Source organism: Carcharhinus amblyrhynchos, chromosome 20 (assembly GCF_965287045.1).
Source record: "Carcharhinus amblyrhynchos chromosome 20, sCarAmb.v2.hapA, whole genome shotgun sequence".
Classification (NCBI taxonomy): Eukaryota; Metazoa; Chordata; class Chondrichthyes; order Carcharhiniformes; family Carcharhinidae; genus Carcharhinus; species Carcharhinus amblyrhynchos.
In genome coordinates, this window is record NC_137343.1 from 6644878 (window position 1) to 6669791 (window position 24914).

The 24914-nt window shown below is 41.5% G+C and overlaps 1 protein-coding gene across 11 annotated transcripts in view; it reads left to right on the forward strand.

Moving 5' to 3' along the window:
• fbrsl1 (fibrosin-like 1) overlaps window positions 1–24686 on the forward strand; it is an 884033-nt gene extending 859347 nt beyond the window's left edge. For 7 of the 11 annotated variants that reach the window (XM_080208005.1, XM_080208014.1, XM_080208006.1 and 4 more), the window contains 8 exons: window positions 2111–2143; window positions 3632–3673; window positions 5956–6027; window positions 6776–6911; window positions 9659–9739; window positions 17968–18051; window positions 19005–19230; window positions 22047–24686. In XM_080208005.1, the coding sequence (XP_080064131.1) occupies window positions 2111–2143; window positions 3632–3673; window positions 5956–6027; window positions 6776–6911; window positions 9659–9739; window positions 17968–18051; window positions 19005–19230; window positions 22047–23277 (1905 nt within the window). In that variant the 3' untranslated portion in view covers window positions 23278–24686. The remainder of the gene's footprint in view (window positions 1–2110; window positions 2144–3631; window positions 3674–5955; window positions 6028–6775; window positions 6912–9658; window positions 9740–17967; window positions 18052–19004; window positions 19231–22046) is intronic. The other 4 variants (XM_080208011.1, XM_080208015.1, XM_080208007.1 and 1 more) reach the window with 3 other exon arrangements.
• Window positions 24687–24914: the final 228 nt, after the last annotated feature.

The following is a 24914-nucleotide window of genomic DNA, read 5'->3' on the forward strand; positions in this document are numbered from 1 at the left end:
TTAGAGAGTCTTTGAACTTCTCACTACTATTCCAAGCACAGTTTTAACAAGTGCTTTCTAAGCTTGTTTTACTTATCATCCGCTTTCCTATTTTAAATAAGCTGCTTCAGAACATCTCGATGGGCATTTTTCATCAAAAGTCCCTTCATTGAAAAATAGTTTCTTGGCAACAGTGTTTGAGAAGATCATGCAACCAGAACCAGAAAAATCATCATATCTATTAAACTTTTGTTAACCAGCCCTTTATCTAACTTTGATCCTTAAAACTCCTGATTCTGTCCTATACGTAGCATTGGCTATATCATGTTTGAGTCCATTTTACTAGTTAACAATGACATGTAAGCAGGTAGATGTACAGTGAGTGAGCTACTACATTCCAGGAGAGAAAATGCTGGAAAATCTCAGCAGGTCTGGCAGCATCTGCAAGGAGAGGAAAAGAGCTGACGTTTTGAGTCCAGATGATCCTTTGTCAAAGCAGCTTCCAGCATTATTTTTTGGTTTCAGATTCCAGCATTCCCAGCAATTTGCTTTTACTACATTCCAGGTCATTTGTTTGGTCTTATCCAATATTAACCCATATCTGGATTTGAAGATGAATGCCTACAAAATTATATAAATGGTTTTTGAGCTTTACTAATATAATCAAACTGAGTAAACATACAAGGCCAGTGAGACACTGATAATCTGAAAGGAACATGAAAGGAAAGAGTTTGCATTTATAGTGACTTTCACATGCTCTGCTCACCCCAAGCCCTTTACAGTCAGTTAAGTACTTTGGAAATTAGTTGTCATGAGGGAGATGGTGGTGTACTGATATTGTCACTAGGCTAGCAATTCAGAGACCCAGTGTAAAATCTGGGCACCTGATTCAAATCCCACTGTGGCAGATTTTGAAATTTGAATTCAATTTAAAAAATCTGGACTTAAAAGTTTTAATGATAACCATGAAACCACTGTCAATTGTCACAAAAAATCCATCTGGTTCCTTAGAGAAGGAAATCTGCCATCTATACCTGATCTGGCCTACATGTCACTCCAGATCCACAGCAATGCACAGAGCAATTAGAGATGGGCAATAAATGCTGCCCACATCCCATGAATGAATGCTGATATGGATGTCACCTTTTAGGCAAAAAAGAGTTGTAATAAAGGATGGCATTAAGATTCAATTTCACTACACTGGGAAAACCAATGGAAGTTTTGTGCACTTTATGTTAGTTAATTGCAATTATTATTCTGGGATATATTGACTGAAAAAATGTTCTTATTTTGATGGATTCTGATAAGAACAATCAGTATCATTGCTTTGTTAGTGCTGATTGTTGGAGGTGTTCTTTTTCCATTAAAATAAGTCAGGCAACCAAAGAAGCGCAGATACAACTTGCTCCATCTCATGAGTTAAGGAAGCTATTTATGGTTCCTAACACTAAAATAATTTTCTGGTATTTATCATTGTTGGGTTCTCAATCAGCTCCATACTGTAACTGAAGTGGCTTCTTGCAGAAAACCAGTATATTTCTGTAACAAACTATACCAACTTAGAACAAAATGAATGGTGAAATTTAGTTCAAATTCCACGGAGAGAAGCTAGCATGAAATGAATGAAGGTGATTAAATGAATGAGACACAGACACTGATGATAAAAACATTTTGAGCACAACGTTTGTTCACATTTCAAAAAGTCACTACTATAAATAGGGTGCGCAGTAATGTACAGCAGCAATCCTCGATGTATTTCAGCTGATGAGGAGTATTGACAGTGACACAGTGAACACAGATAATGTGCTGGGTATTAGTTTAGCCTCTTTGAGAAAATGTTTGCATTATTTTGCTATCTGTAAATGCTGTTACAAAGAATAATTTACCCTTTTACTATTGGTGACATGAGTATTTGATTTGTATCTGATGTTTTAAAAAAAAAATGAATTCCATCTTTCCCAAGAATTCTTTGAAATTGGCACTGACTGATTACGTTTGGGTGAGTTTAATGCATTAGACCCTGACAGCAGTCTTATTAGTTTATCCAAGATGGTTTTTATATTGTCAGTTCCCATTAATATTTTGCTTCTATCAATATAATTGTACAACCTTTCTGTCTCATCTTTTCTAGCAGTTGTCAGACCCATACAGACAGTCAATAAGAGTAAGTGAGATCTACTTCTTTAATGGTTAATCATTTCGTAAAACCATTTCATACATTATTAAGTTGTGTTTTTTATTCAAAAGATCATGTTTATAATGGGATCTATGGAAGTATGGATACTGCAAGTCACAGGTTATTTTTCTGCATTATTATAACTAATTTTTAATACCTGTTTAAAATGGTGAGTCTAAATTTCAAGTGGGCTGCTCACGCTGCCTGCTGCCAATTTGTTTTTTTTTGGCAGTTCTCATTGAAATACTTGATTCTTATGCTCCATATGCATTGTACATTTTTGCTTTGACATGCTAGAATGTTCATGCACCTGATTTGCCATTTCAACCTTGTGGTCCTGAGAAAGCAGGGTGCGAAGACTTACTCTTTGGATCCGTCTGCGTATAAGGGCTGTACAAGTTTGCCTTGGGCAGTGCTTCATTTGGATATTTTGGGCATAATTTTTAACACATTTTCTTTCACTTTGGGAGTGTCTAATTAGCTGTCGTCTTGGGGAAATTGTAGATGCTGTGGAAAATTTTAAAGGAAAAGGGTAACTTCATTTTGAAAGGAGGAGGTGTTTTTAATTGGTTTTAATCTGAAGGTGGCTTACATTGTTGAATCCAGTCTTCATAGTTCTAATTGGCCAGACATGAGCTTAGGAGAAATTCTGAAGTATGGAAATCATCCTTTATTCTTCTAAAGCCAGTGTTAGGAAGTGGCAAATGTACTCATTTCTGAACATTGTAAAGCAAAAGAACACTGCTGTTCTTTGAAACAGTTGTAAATATTCCCATAAAATTAAAGGTTTCTGTAGTCAAATGACTGTATTTGCTCCTGTGGGTTGTGCAGTTGTAATGATGTATGCATTTGCATGCATTTTGTTTTGGAAACTTAGTTGAATACTGTGGGATGTTAACTTTAGTGGTGACTCCCCTCTCTAGAACACTTAAGTGAATAAAAATGGAAAGTGAATTTATGTTTAAAATTGTTGTCAAATGTTCATATTGCTTATATTTGTGATTCTCTACCATCTGGCTTGTGGTATAGGTCTATGGTAAAATTATATGCAGCTTTTAGTGAACCTGTCCTTTCTCCTTTCTGTGGTCAATAAAGGACCCCATCTTCAGATCTTGCTTGCTTGTTAGAATCAGTTGAAAGTTGTGTTGTGATCATCCACACATCAAAATGGTTGATTCCTGTAGTGACACATTCATTATGAATGCAACTTTTCTTTGAAACTTGTTGAAGTTTCTTCACTTTCTGTCAACTTAAGATGGCAAATAATGGAATTATCGCAAAGTTCTGGCTTCAAAAATCTGTATGTGCTCCAGCAAGGCTTTCTATCTTCTCACTGAACACTTCTTTGCAGTCTGCCATGGAAGGCCAAGGGAAAAACTTATGGATCACTGTTTAAAAAATCAAGACATCTATTTTTGACATGGTTTCCTCCATGAAGAGTTCAGTGTTTCATTTGTGTTTACTGTTTTCTTCCAGCTCCCACACAAAAGGGTAAATCTACCTCAAAAACCAATGGGCGTAAGTATACCTCGAGTAAAAGTATTAGTTGAGATTCTAGCACAAGTGGAGCTGAATCTTTCCCTAGGGCTTCAATTTCATAGAAGCCTGGTTCAAAGCTGTCCTGGAAATATTCTGATCTTTGATTTTGGAATTTCAGAAAAAGATTTCTTCAAGTAACATCTTTCAGTGCCAGAAGCAGGAGGTTTGACGGACTCAATAGGTAGACCTGCGTTTAGTGGCACCAAGCATTTTTGTGGTCCCACATATCAGGCTCTTTGTGAAATTTCCAAATATGCCTGCTAACTCTTTTATTGCCTGAAGATCTAAGTTGTTTTCTCTTCCCTTCTTAATTGCCAGGGAGTCAATGATAGAAGCCCAGAACACACACGCTGTCAATCACTATTATCTTTTTTTATTCTTAATCTTGACCAGCTCCCAACTTACTTTCTACTCAATCACAGAAGTCCAGTTGTACCTCTGAGTTCTTCTTCTTGCATTGTTCTCAAAATATACTGTTGTCAACTTTTTATTATTTGCGGGGTCAGGATGAGAAGAAAGTTGGTTCACAGTGCTCTGCTTCTCTGACTGGTTTGGAAACATGTTTGGGCCATTGTTGAGAGGTGAACCATTTCGTTCTTTCTCTTCTCTTTCCTCCTCCACCCTCCCACAAAAGGACATGGACAATAAAAACAGAGTGACAGGTGCTCACTCCTTCAGAACCCAAGTAATTGGTTATTCTCTACGGCGGGGGGGGCGGGCACTGAATGTTTTCCTAATGGTTAACATTATCTATTGCCTTCTGGGTAAATACTCAATGTGCCCTCACCAATGTTCCTGTCACTAATATGTGGTAAACCAGATATTCTGGGATGGGAGGTGGGGAGCAAAATGCCTGTTTCCTACTTATGGATAGTATTTAATCTTGTACAGATGTCTGTGATTTATTGAGTCTGTTCCCTATGCTAGTTAGTGTTGTTGATTGAGAAATAATAATATCAATAGCTTTGGTCTAAATTCACAAAATAACTCATCCACGTCCCCTAATAACTTGACTGTTTTATCTAGGATATGATGTGGGAATGCCAGCGTTGGACTGGCGTTTTACTGTTATCTAGGATAGACAGGTTCTCAGACCTCATCTTAACTTCATGCAGACATGGTATCCAAATATCACTGGGCTCAGGACATAATAATTCTTTAATTCTATGCCATCAACTATGAAGGAGGGCTAATATTCTGCCTTATGGGTGCACGGATAACAGCCTGCTGCTGTACAAATCCATGTCAACCATGAAGGTGAGACATTGGGTCCATTTATCAGAGAACAAAGAATGGATAAGTGGATTGTGTAATTATGTACAATTAACATGAAGTCAGTGATCTCCATTCCATCCCAAAATAATAACTCCCCACCCTGGGAAAGACTAAATCTTTCAAGAAGAAATGTAGCCCAAATATGTGTTAACTTTGAACAGGTTGCCATAGAAGATACTTACATGGCAACCATGAGGAGTATTCCTAATATTCATATTGCCTTTTGGACCTCCCTTTTATGATGTGTGGCAATGAAATATCAGGGTCGTTTTGGTCTCTGCTGTAGTTCCTAGTCAAACTGATTCTTCTTCTCATTAAGAAAGAGTATCTGTGTCAGAATGAACTATGGAATGTGCAGAAAATTGCTCACCATGGGTACAATGATTATGAATCTTCAAGTTAAGCTGTCCTTGGCGTAACAACTGTACTGTTGCCTGGATTGAGGAAGGGTACTTTTGATTGCTTGTGTTCCACATGAGAAAAAGCACCTAACCTTTGCCAGTAAGTGAAATACGGAGGATGTACCTCACTGGTTACCAATTCAGCTGAAATGCAAATTGTTATGGTTTCTTCATAGTAGAAGCAACACTTTCATAAAGTCAAAACCATTTTATCATCCACGTATGTTGCCTTGACATTCCATTCCAAAATATGGGAGCAGTAAGCCAGTCTAAACCTAAATGCAAAGTGCATTCTATCTCCGGATTGCGTGTCTTTGTTCTGGTGTATATTTGTCTACTTACAAGCAGTTCTTGCATATAATTGAAAAGGATTTCTGCCTTCAGGCCATTTCGGCTTACCTGTCAAATATTTGCTTCAAGCTTCACAACAGATGTATTTGGCTGCAGTCCATTTAGAGGTTTTCCTGCTTGCTATTTTATGCGGTGCTTTGCATTTTATTTCAGTAAGCCTATAAATTTGCATATTTTCGTTACTGCCAGTTGAAACGTGTCTGCTAAGGTGTGATGTGTCTTTGTGTTTTACAGAAACCTGGAAAATGGTGTGCAGTTCATGTGCAGATTGCCTGGCAAATCTACCATCACCAGCAAAAGTTAAAGGTACTGAAAAGACAAACCTTGGCAAATTCTGTGATCTTTACTCCCTGTAAGCATTTGTTAACAATCAGTGTAAGTGAAGATGTATTAAATAGTCAATATTAAAAACTGCCATATGTGCTAGCTTGGTGAAATCTCAATAATATATGTAACCACTTATATTAAACCAAGGTTCCCCAAGCCAGGTTCCACAGAACTCTGGGGTTCCATTGGATACACCCAGGGATTTTGTGGTAGGCAAGGCTGATTTCCCCCTGCATTGGCTACTGATACAGCCATTGCAGTGAAAAGCCAACCTCTGATTGGACAAGCTGTAAACAGCAGATAAGTAAGTCCTTAGATGTCCAAACCAGAGCGAGAGTGAGAAAGAGAGTGGACAATGGAGCCAGGAAGAGAGCGGATGGTGGAACAAGTTAGGCAGAGATCATAAGGCGGGAGGAGCAGAGGCTTGAGAGCAAAGGGGTGTGCGAGTATGTGTGTGGTGAGTGGGAGTGTGGGTGTGTATGATGAGTGGGATAGGGTGTGAGCATGGGTATGAGCATGTGTGTGAAACGCGGGTGTGTGAGTGGATGAGAGATTGGCAGGAATATTGAATATGCCAAATTCATGAGACTGATCAGCAGGGCTCCTGAGGACTTTCCCAACCCATATCTCTGCATTTAACAGCTCAGTCTTGATTGTGGAATAATTGTTCTTTTGGTGCTATTACTCTAATATAGGATGTTGAAGATGTTTGTTTTTACTTTTAAAGCAGCAAATGCCATTGGACCATCACAAACTCGAAATAGGGGGAAAACTAGACTTATTTAGTCGGCCACCTGCGCCAGGAATGTTCCCAGGATTTTCATATCCACATGACCTTGCCAGGCCCCTCTTCTCAACCACAGGTCTGTCAATGATGAAATGGAATCTTTACTTCCTCTTTGTTTTGTTGCAAAGTTGGGGACAGTAATCGTAGATTGGGAGGTAGGACGTTAGAACTTGGTGTTTGTAAAATTGCCAAATGCTGTGGGCATGGTGGGTGGGGGGAGGGGAAGCATGGCATGGTTCCATTAAAAGATGTTGCTTTTTCTGTGCTTAGAGATTTAATGTGCAAGTACACAGACAGCCCAAACTGAAACATTGAAAGGCCAAGCAGCAGTGTTACCAAGACTTTTTGAATTTAGCCAGTCAATTTGAATCAAGCACTTAGATACCAAAAACCTATTAAATTTAAATCTGAATGTTTTGACAATCTGGGACCAATCCTCTTGTGCAAACGTTGATATGTCATCACAGGTGTAAAAGAACGGGGCAGTGGGACAAAGAGGGTAGTGCAACTGCCACTTGCCAGACCTATCAGCTCTCAACTCAGGAGAGAGAGAATCACTGGCCCTCGTAGCTTCATCTATGTCTTAGAGAAAGCACCATCTAGCTTGCAAAGGTACCAAAGAAGAAAGAAGTTACAGACACAAAAATCAACAGCCAAGGCCCAGAATATTCCGGAAGAGAAAATCTGTTTGCAGTTTAGAGAGTGACTAAATTCTATTTTGTTAATGAGTGGGAATTGTATTTATTTGAGCAGCATTCCATTAGAATTGTGTTTTATTAACTATTCCCAAATAAAAGGGATTTATTCGGTTTGTTAATAGTTTAGTTAACTTGCTCACTATTAGTTAGATAAATAAATTATTTTGTGTGGGTTAAAACTGCATTCCAGCTCAAATCCAATTTCGGAGCTAGCTTTGCTGCTCCCAAAGCTAGTGGCTTTGGCTGCCAAATAAACCTGTTGGACTTTAATCTGGTGTTGTGAGAATTCTTACTGTGTTTACCCCAGTCCAACGCCAGCATCTCCACATCATGGCAAATCTAGAATATGGGGTTCCAGTTTCAGGGTAAGGGATCAAACATTTTGAACTGAGTTGAAAATTCTTCACTTAAAGGGTTTGAATCTTTGGAATTCTGTCTCCGAGAGCACTGGATGCTCAGTTGCTGAGTATATTCAACATAGAGATAAATAGATTTTTGGACTACTAATGTGAGGAAATTACTGGAAAGGGAAGTTGAGGTAAAAGATGGTCAGCCATGATTTTGTTGAGTAGTGGAGCAGTTTTTACTGTGTTTTGAATTTTTTTCACCTATTGATGGCTTCCCAGTTTGTGCAGCCTGGGACGCAAGAGAATGATTGAGTGTAATCCTCTTTGTCATTTCTCCCAGTGCTTGGGCATTGGTGAATTGCAACCTGAGAGACACAGGTATTTCGAGTTTGCATTCCTCCTCTTGGTAAAGCAGCTGCTGAGAGTGTATTGCCTGACAATGAAGCTGAGATCAGTTACTTCTGCGGAAGCCTGATTGTGAAGTGTTTCAGCCCACTGAGTTTACTTGCTGTTTGAAGCTCCCACAATGCTGCCAGGCTCCTGGGGTCAAATTTCACCTGTGCTTGATGCTTTAACTCCAAGCATTCTTGAAACTATCATCGTTAGCACTTAGTGCAGCCACTTGCTAAGCGAGAACATAATCTAAACTTCTTCTTTTTCTGATCTTATTAATGGTACATACAGTGCAAAATAAATTACACCTGGGTCTGAATTAAATTTTTAAAATAAATATTAAAATAAAGTATGCAGATTAAAGCTGCTGTTCCAGTGGTATAGTTTGAATTTTCATGGCTGCCAATCTATATAGATTGCCAACTCATCTGAAACTCAACTGCCTATAGTCTGCTAGCCTATCAGTTTGCCACCCCTCCTTCCACAAACGCATTGAATTCAAAATTCTCTTCCTGAATACCCTTGCCTCAACCCTACCTCTGTAACCTGCTCGACACTCTGATCATTTGTACATCCTCACCCCTCCAGTCAACCCCCTGTGCACTGGATCCTTCTGTCGTTTCAGCCTGACTCTCCTGAGCTTCCCAGCTGCAAGTATCCAGCAGTATTCACTGTGTTGCAGCCACAACATAACTACAGATCACTGGATATCAGATGAGGATTTCTTGAGAATCAATAAAATATAGCAACTCAAAAGTGTTAACAAGGTTGCCATCGGATGAAGATATTACTGATGTGTGTTGCTTTCGTCCCACTGCGGCTGGCACATTGGACAGCACCCCACCCCTTTCAGCTACTGTACATGTGCTGGGATTTTTGGTACTGTGGTAGGTGTACATGGTAACTTTGACTAGCTGTCCACAAGACAGATGGTTGGCTGCCCAACCAGCACTATGTTCAATAACATTCTGCCACTTTGCAGCATTCCCTTTAGTTTCTGTGGTGGATCTTCATTATCGCCTGGCTGTTGTCCTATGCATTACAAAAGTTTGTAAGCGATCTCATTTAAAACCTGTCACTGGGGTTCTCATCTGTTAGATGTGTCCTGAAATCTTGGTGGATTGGAAAATGACAGTCTCCATTAGTCATGTGGAAGTATAGTAGTAGATATGTTTCAGTGGATTTCCATTTCAACAGAAAGCTGCCTCCTGGGTTGATGATATAGTAATAATTTGAACTGTATGTACGTGTTCACTGAAATGACCCTATGTATCTCTATTCTCTGATGACTTGTTAACAGTATTGATGGATTGTTGCTTTCATCTTTTCTTGACTTCTTTATCCTTCATTTAACCGAGCTTTTCATTTTTGTCCTTTCCTTGTAGGTAATGCACATCCAGCTGCAACCACCTTTGGACCTCCACCCCATCACCACAGCAGCTATTTACCCACTGGTCACCTGGCAGGTGAGAACCATTGGGGCTGGTGAGCAGATATGCAGGGTTGTACAACCTTATACTTTACTGGGGGTTTGACACAACAATTGCTCATATTCACCCAGCCACAACTAAATCCAGTTGTGATCAACTTTTCTATTCTTTAACTGTTCTCTCAGTTACTTTTCTTTCTAGAGGTGAGGATTTTGCAGTTCTTGCTGCAACTCACAGGATACATCACTAGGCCGATCTCAGCACCATGTAATAGCAATGCTGTTTCCTAGTTTTATTAACAGGGGCTCCATTCAGAATAACAACTGCTCAATCTACATTTCAGCATCAGGTTAGAAGATGCCAGTCTAGGCTTTTGTATCCGCCAAATGCTGTTCTTTGGATTTGAAAAATTCAGAAGAATGAGGGGAGATTTTATCGAAATGTACAAGATTATGAAGGGAATAAATAAGATAGAATCAGGGAGGTTGTTTCCACTGGTGGGTGCAACTAGAACTAGGGGGCATGGCTTCAAAATAAGTGGGAGCAGATTTAGGACTGAATTGAGGAACTTCTTCAACCAAAGGGTTGTGAATCTGTGGAATTCCCAGTGTGTCCTGTCTGGGTGAAAAGATGGGGCTTCTTTCACAACCATGGAAGATGGTGTCAAAATTTGCAGATGACACTAAGATGAGCGCAGAGCAAAGTGTGCAGTGGACGCTGAAAGTCTTCAAAGGGATATAGATAGTCTAAATGAGTGGGCGAGGGTCTGGCAGATGAAATACAATGTTGGTAAATGTGAGGTCATCCATTTTGATAGGAATAACAGTAAAATGGAGTATCATTTAAATAGTAAAAAATTGCAGCATGCTGCTGTGCAGAGGGACCTGGGTGTCCTTGTGCAAAATCGCGAGGAGTTGGTTTGCAGGTACAGCAGGTAATTAAGAAGGCAAATGGAATTTTGTCCTTCATTGCTAAAAGGATGGAGGTTAAAAATAGTGAGGTTATGTTGCAGCTGTATAAGGTGCTCGTGAGGCCATACCTGGGTACTGTGTACACTTTTCGTCTCCTTACTTGAGAAAGAATATATTGGCACTGGAGGGGGTGCAGAGAAGATTCACTAGGTTAATTTCAGAGTTGAGAGGGTTGGCTTATGAGGAGAGACTGAGTAGACTGGGGCTATACTCACTGGCATTCAGAAGAATGAGGGGAGATCTTACAGAAACATACAAGATTATAAAGCAAATAGGTAAGATAGAAGCAGGGAAGTTGTTTCCACTAGCTGATGGAACTAGATGTAGGGGGCATGGTGTCAAAATAAGGGGAAGCAGATTTAGGAATGGGTTGAGGAGGAACTTCTTCACACAAAGGGTTGTGAATCTATGGAGTTCCTGCCCAGTGGAACATTGAGACTACCTCATTGAATGTTTTTAAGACAAGGATAAGTACTTTTTTGAATAGTAAAGGAATTAAGGGCTATGGTGAACAGGCGGGTAAGTGGAGCTGAGTCCACAGAAAGATCAGCCATGATCTTATTGAAAGGCAGAGCAGGCTTGAGGGGCCAGATGGCCTACTCCTGCTCGTATTTCTTAGGTTGTATCAGTGGCACTGAAACCCGAAGGAAGAAACTAAAGCAGAATTTTAGTGGTTTGGTTTCTCCTCCCTATTAAAAGAAGATTACTCATAGTTAATTGAAAGGGTAGTTTTTGTTTCATGACTGCGTGACACTTACACATTGTTGCTACTTAAACTGTCATGAAAATATTTGCAAATATTGTTCTTCAATGACCTGTTTTTGGCTCTGACAGAGACCTGCTTGAGCCAAATCCAGGATTGCAGCCACCCACCTCCAGTAATATGAGCCAAGTGGTTAATGTGGTTTGCCAGTGAAACTCCATTCAAGAGCAGCAAGCAAAAGAAATTGGCCTTGCCAACAGCAGCCACACCCCAATAATAGAGAGGAGCTGACAGAAGTTTCAGGATGTGGAATAGAGCAGCCTACACATGCAATAGTCCAAATTCAGTTCATGTATAAAAATACGTGTGAGCTGTGTGACGACTGAATGTACCCATGATTGGGAGCACCCATATGAGTGTGGAAACAGCAGTGCGATAAGAATAGTTGCATGAGAATTTTGTCACCTTTGAAAATATTTGGGACAAATGCAATCCTGTCCTGATGGTCTGAATTCCACCTGCCTGTGAGGTCTTTCTGGAGGCAACCAATTAAGAGACCACCTCTGGAAACGCTGTCAGTTAAGGATGGTAGTCAGCAAACCTCCAGCTTTAGGAGACCACAAGCCCCACTTGGATAAGTCGGTGCTATTTGGACAGAAAGGAGAGCACGGGGGTGCCTCGACATCAAGGCATGAACTCGATCTGATGGAGCACAGGGGAGACCCTTCCAGTGAAGTCATTGGGGCTGTGGGCGTGGGGCCTTTCCTGCTGGTATGCAGTCATTGGAGCGCAGGGCCTGGGACTCTGATGGCCACCCAATCTACCTTCAGCAAACCACCTTCACTAAGCAGCTGGCATCAGCTGTAGGCTATTCCTGGCAGAATCCTCCCTGTGGCCCTAATTATCCTCATACTTGCTAATTATTTGTTACTCACTGCTGCCATTCCTCACCACCTGATCCTGCCAAGTTTACCCAGCTGGGATCATACCAAGCTGCTAACCCAACGTCAACATTTCCTATTGTCGTCCAGATCCTGCCTCCATGTTTGTAAGAATCTCCCCTATAAATAAGAGCCCGTGATACATGAGTACCAGCACTTTGAAAGTGATTTGAAGTGCTGTGACCTCGAGATTGACTGCAGGGGTTAAGTACATTTTTACTGGCAATCTCACCAGAGAACATAATAATGAAGGACTGAGGATTCCATCATGGAACCAAACTGGAGCCTGGCCAGACCATGTCTCATAGGGATCAAAGATTTAAATGAAGGAATTAGCTATTTTGACAAAAATCCCTTGTAAAAAGTTACTTTAGGTTGCAACAATGGAACTATTGCTCAACCTACTTCTGTGAAATAGCCTTGTTTTCACTGAAACTGAGGATTTGTTTTCCCAAGAAAGTGAAGCTGAGGCCTTACCCCTCCCCTTCCCAATGGGTATGAGGGAAGCTGAGCTCACACCTGGCACCTTACCCAGTTAAAAAGGGGTCTGTTTTCCTCCTGTGCAATTTGTAGACACTGACTTGGACACTTCCTGTAGACTGCAGCAAGAGCACAATCCTGGATCTAAAATGATGCCATCCTTTTCACTGAACACAGATGGGTTTTGAAGGAGGAGGCTTAATAAACATCCCTGCCGCTGGTCTTATGATAGAGGGAAGATCATTGATGAAGATTGTTGGGCCTGAGGTGGGGGCTAAGATAGTTGACCTCCAAAAACCACAGCATATTCCTTTGAAATCAAGCTTGTCACAGTTGTCTGAACTCACCTCTGGAATTCACCTGTTTTGTCTATGTTTAAGGCTACAGTGAGGACTGGAGCCAAGTGGCCTCAGCAGAACCCAAACACAGTTGAGTAAACATTGTTTGGTAGCACTGTCACTGACACTTTGTAGCACTTTACTGATGATCGGGAATAAAGTTATAGGACACTGGCCGAATTGGTTTTATCCTGATTTCAGTGAGCAGGACATACCTGGACAATCTTACATGTTGGTGGCTAGATGCAAATGTTGGAGCAGTTTGCCTAGGGTTGTAGCTAATTTTGAAGCAGAAGTCATCAGTGCAGTATTCTGAAAAATATGAGAAGGCCGGAGTAAATCGGGAGCTTGTGGATTTTACTTCACGGGGTTGCACTTTCGGCCATGTCTGAGTGAAGTGCATCTTAAGAGGTCCCTGAGTGTGACCATGCTGCCTAAATCAACTAGTTACAAACCCTAGGTGGGATCAATGGTTAGGGTAGATTGGTTCTTCAGATTGCTTTGGTTGAGTGATGCTTTTTCGGATGAATATTATTCACAAATTCTCCCTCCCCCTACCAAAAATAAGTTATAATATTATATAATGCTCCTAATATGAAAGTGCTGCACATAAAGAGTTTTCAAAATGCTTTAATGAGTGTAATGTGTGTTTACTTGTCGGTGAGGTGAAAATACCCACTCACTGCAGTCTCTGCCTACGTTTGATGTAATGTTTGACAGTGAGACTCGTAAACTATCTCCCCTTACAGTGAAGTCCTGTGTTTTATCTATTCAAGCTTGGCAGTGCCTTTCTTTGCATTTTAACTATGTAATAATTTTTTTAAAATTCCCCTCTCTTGAACAAGGCTGAACTTGCCATCGGCCTCGTTTATTGCAGGTTTACAATCCTCAAGCCCTTCTCAGCTTTGTTCCATTTCCCTCCCTGCTGAGATAGTCAACTTATTCTGTGCTGCACATGGCAGCCGCACCCAGCTGCTAACTTATACCAAACCTTCCTTCTGCAATAAGTCACTTAATATTCTTGCACACAGCAATTGCCCATGTCACCCATTTTTACATTATTCTGTAGCCCCCAGGAGACACCCTGTGGGCCCCTGTTTAAGAACAACTAGGGTAGACACATGGAAGATAGGAGTAAGAGGTCATTCTGAAGGATCTCTGCATCCTTGTCACAGTTCACCCTCCCACCCAACTTGGTATCATCTGCAAAATTTGAGATGTTACATTTTGTTCCTTCACCCAAATCATTAATCTATATTGTGAATAGCTGGGGTCCCAGCACAGATCCCTGTGGTACTCCACTCGTTACTGCCTGCCAATTTCAAAAAGCACCCATTAATTCCTACTCTTTGTTTCCTCTCTCCAACCAGTTTTTTATCCATCTCAATATACTCCCCCTAATCCCATGCGCTTTAATCTTGCACAATAATCTCTTGTGCAGGACTTTGTCAAACATTTCCTGAAAGTCCAAATATACCACATCGACTGGCTCCCCTTTGTAAACTTTGTTAGTTACATTTTCAAAGAATTCCAACAGATTTGTCAAGCATGATTTCCCCTCTGTAAATCCATGCTGACCCTGAGGCTGCCACTGCTTTCTAAATGCTCTGCTATAAAGTTCTTGATAATGGGTTCGAGAATTTTCCCCACTGTCGATGTTAAGCTTACTGGTCATCTCCCTTTTTTGAATACTGGAGTGACATTTGCTATTCTCCAATCTGCAGGGACTGTTCCAGAGTCTATAGAATCCTGGAAGATGACCACCAATGTATCCATTATTTCTAGAGCCACTTTCTTAAGTACTGTGGGATGTAGACTATTGGGCCCTGGGGATTTATCTGCCTTCAATCCCATTAACTTCCCAGCACCATTCTTCTACTAATATTGATCTCCCTCAGTCCTTCCCTCCCACTAAATCTTGCATTCTCCAACATTTCTGGTGTCTGATCTGTGCCCTCTTGTGAAGGCAGAAGCAAAGTATGTATTCAATTGCCCAGCCATTTCTTTGTTCCCTATTGTACATTCCCCCACGTCTGTCTATAGGGAACCCAGAAAGGTGATATCTTTGAAAAGCAATTTTATACTGAACGCCATTTAACAAAACCTTTTAATTATCTGGTCCCAGCTCCCTAATGCTGCAGAGTGTTTGTCGGCCAAGAAAGCAAAGAAGCAATATGCTGTTGTAGGATTGTCATCTACCAAGAGATAGTGAGAAGGTGCCAATGACATTGCTGCTGTTTTTCCCTCAATCAGGAAGTAACCGGCATTAGATGCCAACTCACGTCTCTGCACCACAATACTGCAAATTGCTCTTGTGCAGCCATTCTAAAAATGTTTAAAACACGTACGGAACTGTGTGTGCCATGTCCCTTTGCCTTTCACACGTGCCAGTCTGTGCCATTTGCCTTAATAACCAACGCAAAAACTAAAGTTTAAAGTAAAGTTTATTTATTAGTATCACAAGTAAGCTTACGTTAACACTGCCATGAAGTTACTTGAAAATCCCCTAGTCGCCACAGTCTGGTGTCTGTTTGGGTACACTGAGGGAGAATTTAGCATGGCCAATGCACCTAACCAGCATGTCTTTCGGACTGTGGAAGGAAACCCACGCAGACACGGAGAATGTGCAAACTCCACACAGTGATCCAAGCTGGGAATTGAACCTGAGTCCCTGGCACTGTGAGACAGCAGTGCTAGCCCACTGTGTCACCATGGTGCCCCAAACGCAAGTCATTTCTGGCAGCGGTGGGATTCAAATCCATGCCTCCGCAGAGACTGGAGCCTTTATCCAGCACCTTAGACTGCTTGGCTATAATATCACACTTTTTTAAAGTCACACATTGATTCATGTTGGCACATTGTAAATCCCAAGCAGGTATTTAGAGGTGCCACCACTTTCATAATCATGCTTTCTTTTATGCACTTGACCTGCGCAGAATCTGAAACGTGCGCATAACGGAGAAATTTCCCAGAGCTTTTGCTGAACAGGGCACAGGTTTCTTTCGCTGTTTTTCCTGCTCTCAGCAGTAATGAATCTGAAGTCTGAGAGATTGCACCGTGTCCGAATAGGCCTTGTGATCTTTTCCGGCGCTGTTCATGTACTTGTCTGTACAAACATGTTAAATTCAGGTGAAATTTAAACTTTGCCCAAACACAGGTAATGGAACGCATTATAGATAGAGAGGAAATAAGAACCACACTAGTTAACAACTTGCTTGGGGAAATTATTGTCCCATGATAGATCTTGGAAACTTGAAGCTAGCCATAACTATTTCATTAAGCTATAATTGAAAACACTCTAATATTTTCACTCAGTAATATTTCAAGATGGGTAAAGTGTTGTATATCTTGCAGCTGCTTTTTTTTCCACTTGTTTAATAATTTTAACTCCTTGAATATAAGATTACACAGAAGTAAAGTAGCAAGTATGTCATATTTGGCACAAGCTTAGTTTGAAATTTGTATCCGCATATTTTTCATGTTGATTTACATTTGTAAAGGCTGCAATGACCTCCTTTACATCTTTTCTGATTGGAGAGATAAAAGCTGAATAAATCTGCCAGTGGGAAAAATTGTCTGGCCATTCATTGAGTTAGTAACTTTTTGCAGCAGAAAGTGTTAGCTGAGAAGGATCTACCACAGGCCCGTACAACACAGCAGTCTTCCACTGTAACAATTATAAATATCTTCAAGATGGGCAGCATGGTAGCACAGTGGTTAGCACTGCTGCTTCACAGCTCCGGGGACCTGGGTTCGATTCCCGACTTGGGTCGCTGTCTGTGTGGAGTTTGCACATTCTCCTCGTGTCTGCGTGGGTTTCCTCCGGGTACTCCGGTTTCCTCCCACAATCCAAAGTTGTGCGGGGTTAGGTTGATTAGCCATGCTAAAAATTGCTCCTTAGTGTGCTGAGATGCATAGGTTAGAGGGATTAGCGAGTAAATATGTAAGGATAAGGGAGTAGGGCCTGGATGGGATTGTGGTCAGTATAGATTCAGTGGGCCAAATGGCCTCTTTCTGCACTCTAAGGTTTCTATGATTCTATGGCTATGATGAAGGCCCCTTTATCTGAACCAATATTGACTTTAAGGGAGAATTATAAGCAGCTGTAGTTTTAATGTGATTAACATTTAAAATACACATCAATTAATTTGCACAATGGGTTTTCATGTGCTCTGGGTAAATGAGGAGAAATACAAGTTATTGGAATGTTGCATTTCATTTGGGGGGGGGCTGAGTTAAAGTTACCCCTTCAATGTCAGGCACAGAGGAGCTGTTTCACTCCTGTGAGAATAAGAAATCTGTAAAAGGCAAATTGAGCATGAAATCATAGGGCTTGCATTGTCATTGGATGGAAAATCTAACTCTAGGATCTAAAGGACCAGGTTAACCGAAAATTGACCGAATATTTTCTGTTGCTGTTTTGAATAAGTGTTCAGGTGCAGAAAACAAACAAGTGTTCTCTCATCTTGGAACTTTATGACTTTAATTTTTTTTAAGTAACCTTTAAACATTCTCTTTGACCAGCTTTTGAAAGGATTGTGTTCATTCAGACAAGTTTTATTAGGCAGCTGACCTTGTAGTTTTGAGCATTAGGAGAAGAAACAAGATGCTGCCAGGTTTTAAAGTGAACAGTTTCTGCATCAAACCTTCAGAAAGAAAGACTCTGGGTAAACCACCCCCCTCCCCCCCACCCCACCCCCCCCACCCCCCACCCCCACCCCCCACAGCTCCCTCCAGATTCAGTCTGCGAAGTAAATGAATGTTCTCCGACCTCAAAGACGGGCTTTTCTAGAAGTAGCTGACTCTCTTTTAAATCCATGATCTTTTTCAGATCCATTCAGTCGATCAAACACCTATGGTGGCCTTGGAAACCTCAGCACTAGTGCCTTTGGAGGATTAGGCAATCCAGCACTTGGTTAGTACATGTTTGTGTTGTAAATCTAAAGTACCATTATTCTTTATGTTGTCAAAACAGTTCCTTAAGATAATGTATTTATTTAGGCAAGATCACAGTTGTTTATTTTGACTGGCGTTGGCTGTTTGCCAATGTGTTTTCTTCATGCAAAAGTTATTTTAATGGGTCATTGCCATTTGAGCATGTCTTGCCTGAGACGTTGCCAAGTTTTTTTTAAAACTGAAGGAGGTAGTTGCTGATGTAATAATATTGTGTTGCTAATCCTGCCATCTAAATCTGGCAACTGTCACCATGGTACAGATCACGTAGCAGCAGCCTCCTCTGCGAACATTCTTTGTCAACCAACACTGCAAGTGTCAGACTGAGTTCTTACAGTTGACTGATTCAGGAAGTTGAGCTATCTGGGTGTAACCTCATCTTAAAGTCAGTATAAACGCATGCCTCCACCAGCTTGGTGACAAATGCAGTGATGTGGAGTATTGGCTATCAAGACTTGTCTCTACTGAGTGCCTTATCTGATTAACCTTTCAAGTTTATTTATTAGTCACGAGTAAGGCTTACATTAACACTGCAATGAAGTTACTGTGAGATTCACCAAGTCACCACACTCCTGCACCTGTTTGGGTCAATGCACCCTAACCAGCACATCTTTCAGAATGTGGGAGGAAACCCACGCAGACATGGGGAGAACATGCAAACTCCACCCAGACAGTGACCCAAGCTGGGATTCAAACCCGGATCCGTGGCGCTGTGAAGTGGCAGTGCTAACCACTGTCCTGCCCCTTTTTCAAATGAATAACTTGACTGAATGTTGTCTGAGGCTAAACTTCAACCTCAGCTCTAAAGTATTTTTCTTTTTTTTTAAACGATGTAACATTTTGACTTGTACTATATTTTTAAAAGGTCTTCCAATGCTCACCCTGCGTGTTTTCCTCCATTTTCCACTTTCTTAGCTTCCAACAGCATATTTAGTCACAAAGAAGGTCCAGGTATACAGACCCTCAATAATGCTCATGAACCATGGAACCGCCTCCATCGAACTCCACCTTCATTTCCAACCCCACCACAATGGCCAAAACCAAGGGATTCTGAGAGAAGCTCCTCAGTAACTAATCATGACAGAGATCGAGATTTGGAGAAAAGAGAATCTTCACTTAAGAGTGACAGAGAGAAAGACAGGTACTTGCTTACTAAACTTGTTCTCCTGGTTAGTATGAGTATTTTTTTACAGTTAGTTTCCCCTTTGTGAATGCTCAGTCTCTTTCATGTATTGGCAACTTAAATCCTCTTGATCCATGCACCTTTCTCCTCTACTGATTCATGCTTTCAGGATGGTTGCATCGACATTGGGTTCCCACCAACACTTACCAAATGTCACAACCTAAGTGTGAATGGGAATTTGTTGCATGGAATTTAACCACAGAAATTGCTTCATCCAATTTTTGGGCAATGTTTAGTCAGTCCACTTGTGACTGAGGTTATTGGATAGTGGTCAACAAACCCTAATGAGAAGCTCATCTCCTCTTCCCATCGCCCACTGAATATTAGAACCAATTGTAATGCCTCTGATGGTGATGTAACTCAGTATAAGAATAGAAACTGAAACTCAGTTCCCTATGCTTAGCAATGAAGAATAGACTATCTAGGACATTTTGCTACATGGTCACACCATCCTGAGTTTGTTTGACCATCCTGCCCACTCATACCATGTCTCCAGAATAGCCTAGAATGAGGTTCAAAGTGTGAAGTCCCAGTCCATTCTGGAAGCCCTCACTGGCCTCATAAAGGGTAGAACCTAACCTAAGCTAGTGACACAAAGGGGAAAGGGCAACTGGAATTCCCACATCTCTGGGAAGCAGTAGAAAAATGGACAGAGATTGATCCATACTGGGGTGCAGAACAAAGCAGCCATGAGCCTGAGTTTCCAGCATATTATGATGCCCCCATCTTAGCTTGGAAACCCATGCTAATGGGATACCATCTAGGTGACCCTGCATTTTACAGCAAGACAGAGTTGTAGGCATTATCCCAGCTTGTGCAAGGTCAATGTCAACATTTATTTGTGATGTGGAAGAGAATATTAACGATACGGAAATAACGTCTTCATGTTCCTTTTATAGACCAGATAGGCAGGACAAATCACAAAAGAATCATTTAAAGTGAGTTCTAGAATCAAACCTCGTAAATGCAGAGGTCTTAGGGAGTCCTGGCTCCAGGATATTCAATGTGTTAGAATCTCAAAGCACAGAAAGAAGCTATTCAGCCCAACATGCCTTTGTGGACCCTTTGAAAAAGTTATCAAATTAACCCCACCCCGCCTCTCCATCTCTTTCATAAGAACATAAGAAATAGGAGCAGGAGTAGGCCATCTAGCCCTTCGAGCCTGCCCCGCCATTCAATAAGATCATGGCTGATCTGTCGTGGCTCAGTTCCACATTCCCGCCCTCTCCCCATAACCCTTAATCCCCTCTCTTATCAAAAACCCATCAACCTGCTTCTTAAAAATATTTAGCGAGGTAGCCTCCACCACTTCAAGAGGCAGAGAATTCCAGAGATTCACCACCCTTTGAGTGAAGAAATTCTTCCTCAACTCCGTTCTAAACCGCCCCCCCTTTATCTTGAGGCTGTGCCCCCTAGTCCTACTGTCCTTTCTGAGCGGGAAGAGTCTCTCCACCTCTATCCTATCCATCCCATTCATCATCTTATACGTCTCAATGAGATCTCCCCTCATTCTTCTAAACTCTAACGAGTACAAGCCTAGTTTATTCAGCCTCTCCTCATAGCTCAACCCCCTCAACTCCGGCATCAGCCTAGTAAACCTCCTCTGCACTCCCTCCAAGGCCAAAATATCCTTGCGTAAGTACGGCACCCAAAACTGCACATAGTACTCCAGCTGCGGCCTCACAAATGCCCTATACAGCCGCAGCAAGACCTCCCTACTTTTATATTCAATCCCCCTCGCTATGAAGGCCAGCATCCCATTCGCCTTCCTGACCACCTGCTGCACCTGCAAGCTGGGTTTTTGCGACTCATGCACAAGGACCCCAAGGTCCCTCTGCACCGTCGCCTGCTGCAGTTTTTCTCCACGTAAGTAATAATCCTTCCTACCATTATTCCTACCAAAGTGTACCACCTCGCACTTGCCAACATTAAATTCCATTTGCCATTTCCTGGCCCATTCGCCCAGCCTATCTAGATCCTTCTGTAGACTCTCCACACCCTCCGCACAATTTGCCGTTCCACCAATCTTGGTGTCATCAGCAAATTTCGACACCCTACACTCGGTTCCCTCCTCCAGCTCATCTATATATATGGTAAATAGCTGAGGCCCCAGCACCGACCCCTGGGGCACTCCACTAGTCACCAACCGCCAATCCGAATAGCACCCATTGACCCCCACTCTCTGCCTCCTATTTGACAACCAACCCTCTATCCACGCTAACACCCTACCCCCAACTCCATGTCCCCTGACCTTCTGCAATAACCTCTTGTGAGGTACCTTTCCCCACAGCCTTGCATGTTTTTTTTCCTTTTTCCAGTTTCTGTGGCAAGTTATTATTGAATCTGCTTCCGTCATCCTTGTAGAAGCATCATAACTCACTGCTCTTCGTTAGCTCTCTTATCCAAATGATTTTTTTGTTTTTGTATTATTTCTGACTTTAAATGGTGATGTTATGATAATTTATGAAATCGAGCAAGCTTTAGTTATTTGAGAGTTTTAGGCTCTGCATAGTTATTTGAAGAAAAGCTTCAGTCTGGGATATGCGACTGTCCATCAGCATCTGTGAAAAGAAAGAACAGTTTAACAATCTGAAGGGACTGCAACGTGTGTTTGTGCTGACTGACCTGTTGAATATTTCCAGCCTTTTACATGAAAGATAACTTGTCTGAAAACCTTCCAGAGTTTCCAAACTCTCAACTAAATTTGAATAAACAAATCACCAAATTTTGTTTTCAACAATACCGCATTTTAAAAATAATTTTTGTTTTTCCAGGGATGGAGTGGAGAAAAACAGGCACTCCAACCGATCTTCACCAGCATCTGCCCCTGTCAACCATCAAATCAACAATCTCATCCATAGCAACAGCCGTAGCACTAATGATCCAAACAGACATCACAGCAGCACTGAGCGAGATCGGTCAAAGGAGCTGGAAAGAGATCATACAGACCCAATGAGGGAGTTACCTGGCACTGAACATAAAATCAAGGAGAACCGGTCACCAATAAAGGAAGGACAGAGCCATGAGAGGCGGCTTCCAGAAGACAATACAAAGCCAGTTGTGAGACCCACTTCTCCATACAGTAGAGCCGTACTGAGCGAAAGCATGAAGCTCAGCAATTCACTGAGCAAAGACAGCGAAAGGAAGTCCGAGCCCTCCTGTGACCTTCAGAAAATAAAAAATGACATAAAGATTAAAGAGGAAAGAAAGGAGGATAATGAGGTGATGGTGATAGGTTCGGACTCATCACAGCATCCCAGAAGCAATGAGCCACCTCACCACACGTCTATTCACGGACTCCCACTGGGTCATTCTGTGGGCCCTATGCCTATTACAATGAGCAGCATCCATCAGATGAACAACATGAATGTGCTTGATCGTGCTCGGATGGTGACACCTTTCATAGGCATAAACCCGCTGGCGGGAAGAGAGCGACTGCCCCACCCTGGATTCTCTTGGGATCCTGTCCGGGATCCTTTACGTGATGCATACCGGAGTTTTGATTTGCACCGAAGGATGGAGTTCCCTCTACGCACAGATTCCATGCACAGGTTCCCAACACCAGCCGGTTTCTATGAGCACGACCGGTCATATAGAGACAGGGAGCCTCACGACTACAACCATGAGCACGTCCTGGAGGTCAGGCGTGAGCAGGAGCGCTTACGACACACGGATGAAAGAGAACGATTACATCTACGGGAAGATTTTGACCATCCTAGGTTGCAGACCTTGCATCCTTCAGCCATGGACAGTCACTTGGCACATGTACCATCCTTTATGCCTCATTTAAGCGCAATGCACTATCCGAGGTTAAGTCCATCCACTGCCAATCACAATGGTATTTTGAACAGGACCCCACCAACTGCAGCATTGAGTGCGCCACCACCTCTGGTACCGGCAGGCAGTGCACGGTCTGTGTCTCCCCGGAGGACTACCCCACTCACTAACTCAGAGCCCCGGGACTACTCCCCTTCTCGTAATCCCAAAGAAGTTGAGGCGAGGTAGTTCTTGGACTTGATGAGAGAGATGTCCTGTGTACGAGATCCTTTGATTTAAAAATGCACTGCAACAAGAAGAGAACGCTGTAAATTTATAGAATTGAAGCACAGTGGGGGAGGGTTAAAAAGTCTGAACTTTGATACCAGAAGATTGCTTATAATTGGAATTAATATATTATCAATTATAAATCTCTAGATTTCTTTGTGCAGAGAATTCTGAAATCATGTTTGTACATTTTTCCAATATTTGAAATCTAATTTGTATGAATTTGTAATTTTTTGTTTCACTTTAATTTGTTTGCTTTTAAGTTTTACGTTCTGTTTTCGAGCAGTTACAGGCCTCAAACTATTTTAATAATACCCAGAGTTTGCTATTGATATTATTTATCAAGATATCAATTTACAATGAATCCACTGTGAGGTTTCACACTGAGGCCAAAATAATGACTTTCCTTTATTTGGTTCCCAAAAATGTCTGTGTACTCTGAGAAATGTACAAATCTGAATTTGTTTTGCCTTATTAACAAATACAAGATATGCAGAAGAGGTCCCTGTGGTTCCTGTACAAATGTAAATACTCTGTTGATACTCAGAACATGCTAATTAAATTCTTTACTTAGGTAGCCTTTATAAAGGGTTTTTGAAACCAGAACAGCTCACTGGATATTTGTAGCACAGTTATTCCTATAGTATCACGTGGAGGTGTGCTTGAAGCTCAGTTTCAGAGAAGCATATTCAATTCAACTATGCAAGAACCGCAGGCAGGTCTTTCACAAAGGCTGTACATCCAAGCTAATGGCAACACACAGTGGAGGAACACCACTGTGTGCAACAGGGGGGACAAAAATGCAAATCCATTAAGAGACACGGAACAGACTGCATTTACAAGAGAGAGGGAGAGAAAAAAAACTGTTGGACCAATGAGGCACCAGTTCAGAGAGAGGTTTTATTTCTCAATCCACAATGCAGACAGTAATGATAAACATTGTATTGGGCAGAAATTCTTAGTGGCTGGCAAGGACATTCAGTGTGGACCTTGTGTAATTGTGCAGTGTTTTTATGGAATCTGTATACAAGACAAAGTAGTATTTTAGGATCAAAAATCTCATGGTAACATTTCTGATAAAATACTGTTAGCAATTAAGTCCTTAAACAGATGTTTCTTGCAGTGTGGTTCAGGCTGAACTACTCTACATGACTCTTTATTTCTTGGTCATATGTAAATTTTGCCATGTTTTACTTGCTGGACAAAAAAAGCAGCATCTGTGTTTATATATCTGGGCTTTTACTCTGTAGTTACTTCATACATCAGCTGCCATTTCCTCCTTTCTGCTCTGTACTTTGGTTTCTGTATTTTAAACAGACTTGATTCCTGTAGATCAATGAGACAAATACAGCATTGATTTTGAGACAAAATGGTTGTTTGTTTGTTGTGTCAGAGATTGTACCAATTGATCTGTTTAACACCACCACTTGTGAGCTGTTGATTCAGAATTGTTTTGACAATCCCCGCAAGTGATTCTGTCTGCCTGTGGCAATCTTTTTAATATTCAGCTGAGGAATATATCTGCCGGTGGTTACAATACAGACTCATGAGTGGGGGAAAAAAAGCCCTCATCAGTAATTCTGGTTGTTTGTTTCTCT